The 5,521-nt window shown below is 38.5% G+C and overlaps 1 protein-coding gene across 3 annotated transcripts in view; it reads left to right on the top strand.

Moving 5' to 3' along the window:
* Nucleotides 1-5,521, top strand: part of CUNH12orf42 (chromosome unknown C12orf42 homolog) — a 192,329-nt gene that overhangs the window by 92,322 nt on the left and 94,486 nt on the right. For all 3 annotated transcript variants that reach the window (XM_037742787.1, XM_017540273.2, XM_037742782.1), the window contains exon 2: nt 1,069-1,137. Coding sequence is in view for 2 of the 3 variants with exons in the window: in XM_017540273.2 (XP_017395762.1) it covers nt 1,069-1,137 (69 nt within the window). In the remaining variant the exon portion in view is untranslated. The remainder of the gene's footprint in view (nt 1-1,068; nt 1,138-5,521) is intronic.

Raw genomic sequence — 5,521 nt, 5'->3', positions numbered from 1 at the left:
GGGGTTTCACCATGTTGACCAGGATGGTCTCGATCTCTTGACCTCGTGATCCACCCGCCTCGGCCTCCCACAGTGCTGGGATTACAGGCTTGAGCCACCGCGCCCGGCCTCCATTGTTTTTCTAACATATACATTGTTTTTCTGACATATCCTAGTGATAGATTTTTTGGGGATCTCTCCTTCATGACACCAGCCTTAACAGACTGGTTTTAGCAAATATTGGGGAACAAAGAGTCAAAGACCCTGAAGAGCATGACTAACTAACTAAATAAAAAACACCAAATTGAAAACCAGAAGTTTGAAAACAAATCCTGATATTATCTTATTAAGGTTCTATATATATATATATATATATATAGCCTGCTGTCATGCAGATGGATAAGGTTTGATATTTTAAGTAAAATTGCAAGTAAGCTTCAAATCAAATGTCTGGTTTGATATTTAAGTAAAATTGTTCTTTCCATTGTGAGATCCCCAGAGGTTACCTCTTCTGACTTCACTGAGTATATTTATTATATGTATTGTATATATGTTTCAGTCATAGATTTCTACAATGATAATTCCGCATGCCAAGCAACTCCAAATAAGTGACTTTCAACAAGAAACGTTCACTTCTTATTTATGTTCATGGGCCTGTGGGTTGACTATGGCTGCACTGGGCTCAGCTAGGATGGGCTTCAGGCTATGGGAGGTACATCAAAGTCACATGGAAAAGAGTGTAAAAGTTTAATTCTATTTCATCCCAATATATCACCATATTTTCAAAATACTTTGTCTCTCTCTTTCATCACACGTATCAGAGTTGAAATTTTACATTTATTTGTGTAATTATTTCATTACTACCTGTGGCCTCCTGGACCCTTGAGGATGGAAATTATGTTTTGGGCTCACCATTGTTCCCAAAGCACCTGGGACAGTATTCTGGGCAATATTGGGTACTCAGTGAATGAACAGCCATGGGTTGAAAGAATTAACTTCTGATGTACCTAAAAACCATCTCAGGAGTGAAAATGTTTCTTTTTAAGAATCACTGAAGTGATACTAAATGCCTTGTTTCTAATCTTTCAGAAATCCCCTTGCTACATTCCCATTGTGAGCAGTGCCACCCTGTGGGATAGAAGCTCACCCCACGCAAACGTGAGTCAGAAGAGTGCTATGTGCAGGGCGGCTCCATGGTGCCATCCTTTTGGGTTCAGTTGCTTTACACATAAGATTTGTTCCTTTGTATTTTTTGATTTTATAACTAGTAAAGGATTTTTTTAATTTAGAAAATCTTGGATCTCTGTTTGAGAGTCATGCTACCTCCTTATTCTTTACACACATATGTACACTGAGAAAAACCGGTATCATACATCTGATGTCCAAGCACAGAAATCACAGTGCATTAGGGGTGTTGGCAGTGCCTGTGTGTAGCCAACATACAGAAACTAGGGCAATAATTTTATCTTACCGTCATGCATAGAAATTAACAGCTGAGTTCACTAGGCACAAAGTTGACCTGTTAGTAGTGCCTCTCTCCTGTGCCACCTTCTACTAATTGGTTGCTAATGCTCTTTTTCTTGGTGAGAGCCAAAGTGAGTGTCCCTACAATGTGCATATGCATGGCTGTAAATGACTACGATGTGAACATGGAGATGGTCACCATGGCTGGCCAGTCCAGTTGTCATGGAGCTGTGGTAGCTTTCCAGACTCAGTCTCACCAGAGCTTTGTTTACAAAATCGGGATTGGGATAAAAAGAACCATTCAGCCAACACTGAAATTTACATCCTAAGGGCTTTAATCACCTTCATTTCCTTCCTATTTATCATGAAGGGAATTGCAACTTCCTCTAAAAAGGACCACACAGCCCAGCAACACTGATGAAATCACAACATCCCAAGCACATGAGGAGGAGATAGTTTTCTATGGATTTCCATTTTCAAAATTTGTGAGCAAGATGGGCTTAAATTACAGCTTGCAGAAAAGTAGCTTATGGTGACTGGAAATACAATTCTAGCAATCAAAGATGTAGAAAATAACATTTTAAGATTAATGAAAAAGGCCAATAGTAGAAAAGATGAAAAACATGACCTAGTTGAAAGACATGACCTGATTTTCTTACTGTTCTTACTTTGCCCTAAGCAGAGGAATATATCTAAGTAAGGCACCTGAAATATGCTGTTTCATTAGTTATATGTTCATTTGGACTTCAAGGATCTGTGCAGCTGAGGGATTCCATGACTCCCAGAATGAACTATGTTGGAAAGGAAACAGGCCCAGCCAAGTCCCTTTATTGCTACTATTCTACAACTGGTATGTCTAGGTTCATAGAAGGCAACACTTCATGAAGGGAACCACAGATTCATTCTCTCATCAAGGAGTAGTGCAGGTGACAATGAGAGCTGGCATTTAGCTCATACCACCGCAAGACGATACCTCTGAAGCTCACAGACCAGTGCCCCCTGGGTGCCCACTCCTTTCTTCTGATAGCTTAAGTTAGAACAGGGAAGTGAGTGCTGTCCTATATAGATCAGGGCTTGGCATCAGCTAGATCCTCTTTCAGATTGAGTCATCTCTTCCTCTCTCTTTCTTCTCTCTCTTCCTTTCTGTGTTTTTGTGGCTTTGGAGGAATTATAGAAGTAGGACTGAAAAATTTTAAGATGTATATTTTTAAAATACTTTAATATTATTTGTCCTTGTATATAGTAAACACTGTATATTGACTGCCATACACTTTATTGTATATTATACATTGTATATTATGCACTGTACATCAGATATTGTATAGCATATATATTAAACATATATTATGTATTACATACTATCATGTATATCAGAGAACCTGTGTTGTGTATGTGTGTGTGTCTCTCTGTGTCTGTGTGTATGTATTCCAGTATTATATCTTATATATTGTATTTAATGACCACCTAACAATAGTCAGATACTAAAAGCAAAAATCTTTCTTTTTAGGAGAAAAAAATCTTTCTTTTTATGTTGTTCATCAATAGTGAACAACATAAGTAATGGGAAATTATCAGACAAATAAGTCAGGTAATTCAGGTAATTCCAGAAAACTGCTGTGCTATGAAAACTGTAAATTGGTGGTAATGAGGTTGAAGGTCACTTGGGGTGGGAGGAGGGTGCTGCTTTTGCTAGGGTGGTGTGGTCAGGAAAGGTCCTTCTCCTCCTCCTCCCTCTTCCTCCCTCCTCCCCCCTCCTCCCCCCTCCTCCCTCCTCCTCCTCTTCCTCTTCTTCTTCTTCTTCTTCTTATTCTTCGAGTTTGCTGGATCATATAGTAATGCCATTTGTTTTCTTTCCAACTTTCATTTTAGGTTCAGGGGGTACATGTGCAGGTTTGTTACATAAATAAATTGCATGTCATAGGGGTTTGGTGTGCAAATTATTTCATCATCCAGGTAATAAGCATAGAACTTCATAGGGAGTTTTTCAGTCTTTACCCTTCTCCTACTCTCCACCCTTAGGTAGGTCTTGGTGTCCTTTGTTCTCTTCTTTGTGCCCATGTGTACTCAATGTTTAGCTTCCACTTACAAGTGGGAACATGCACTATTTGGTTTTCTATTCCTATGTTAATTCACTTAGGATAATGGCCTCCAGCTCCATCAATGTTGCTACAAAAGATGTGATTTTGTTCTTTTTTATAGCTGCATAGTGTTTGGTGTATATGTAACACATTTTCTTTATCCAGTCCACTATTGATGGGCATTTAGGTTGGTTCTTTGTCTTTGCTATAGTGAATAGTGCTACAATGAACATACGTGTGCATGTGAGGGAGGATGATATTTGAACTATGAGAAAGAGGCAACCAGGTAAAGTTCTGGTCAGCAGAAAGTTCGTGGAGACAGATTGCTCTAAGCAGCAAGACCAGGCAGCCTGAGGCAGGCTGAACGGAGCATGATTAAGAGCAGGAGAACGTCAATGCAGCTGAAAGTGTATAGCAAAGGAGTGGTTGGAGGAATTGGCAGGTATCTGATTACATGGGCCCTGGTGGCCAATGAAAGGAGTTTTATCTTTTCTTCTGGCTTTCAAGCAGAAGCCATAATGAAAGTTCATTTTAAGCCAGATATGGAATCATCTGATTTGCATTTAAGGGATTCAGTGGCTCCTGTATTCAGGATAAATTTTCTGGAAGAGATTTTGAGTCCCATAGGAAGTATTAGGATATTTCAGTGAGGCAGTGGTAGTTAGGAGTAAGTTCAAATTAGTTGAGTAACAAAGAAGTGATTTGATTTTAGAAAGATTTTGGAGGCAGAGCTGATAGGATATTGTAATGGCTAGGTTGTGGGATATGAAGAAAAGAGGAATCAAGAAAGACTTCTAGGTTTGTGGCTCCAAAAACCTGGAGTGGAAGGAGGTGAAAGTAGAGGGGATTTTGAGAATAGATTTTTGGTGGAGATCATCAGTAGTTGTGCTTGGAGAATATTTTGAGTTTCAGGTGCTTAGTACTTCATATCTCATTTGTCAGAACTTAGTCTTGTGGTCAGACTTAGCTGCAAGAGAGGCTGGGAAATATGGTCTATTAACTGGGCACATTGCTGCCTCAAACTTAGGGTTTTGTTACAAAGGATGAAGAGAGAATGGACATTGGGTAGCTGAATAGCATCATCAACCACAGAAATCAATGATAATATTATCCCAAAGACGTTGGAGCTATATGTATGTATGTGTGTGTATATATATATATATATATATATATATATGTATATATATATTTTTTTTTTTGAGACAGGGTCTTGCTCTGTTGCTTGGTTCAGAGGGTGGTGGCATGATCACGGCTTACTGCAGCCTCGACATCCCAGGATCAGGTGTTTGCCTCAGCCTCCTGAGTAGCAGGGACCACAGATGCACACCATCATGCTCAGCTAATTTTAAAAAATTATTCATAGAGACAGGGTCTCCCCGTGTTGCCCAGGCTGGTCTTGAACTGCTGAGCTCAAGTGATCCTCTCGTTTCAAGTGATCCTCTCATTTTGGCCACCCAAAGTGTGGTCATTACAAGCATGAGCCACTGTGCTAGGGCTAGAAATAATTTAATTATTACTTCAAAGAAGAAAAATGATGAATAGGAGAAAATGCTTAGAATTAAATGATAATATTACTAAAAAAGTGAGATGCAACTGAAGTGGTTCTTAGGGGTGAATTTATACCTTAAATTTCATATTAGAAACAAAAGTTGGGAACTAAAGGACTAGGTATTTAACTTAAGGGCTAGTTATTCAAACTAAGAAATAAATCCAAAGAAAGCAAAAAGAAGGAACCAATAAAGAGTAGAAAACACCAAAATAGAAAACAAAAATACAATTAGAGATAAATAACAGAGCCAAAAGTTTGTTATAGAAAGGAGTGAATAAAATAGGCAAACCTAATAAGACTGATTAAGAAAAAAAAAAAAGGGAATACAACATTATGACTGAAAAAGGAAACACAAGTACAGACACTGTGGAGATTTAGAAAATCGAATCAATACTATGAATAACTTACATTGTGTTAATAAGAAAACCAAACCAATGATTTTCTTTTTTTT

The sequence above is a fragment of the Cebus imitator genome, unplaced genomic scaffold (assembly GCF_001604975.1).
Source record: "Cebus imitator isolate Cc_AM_T3 unplaced genomic scaffold, Cebus_imitator-1.0 Scaffold8, whole genome shotgun sequence".
NCBI classification, from domain to species: domain Eukaryota; kingdom Metazoa; phylum Chordata; class Mammalia; order Primates; family Cebidae; genus Cebus; species Cebus imitator.
The sequence above is the reverse complement of the archived record's forward strand: the minus strand, read 5'-3'. Positions and strand labels throughout refer to the sequence as shown.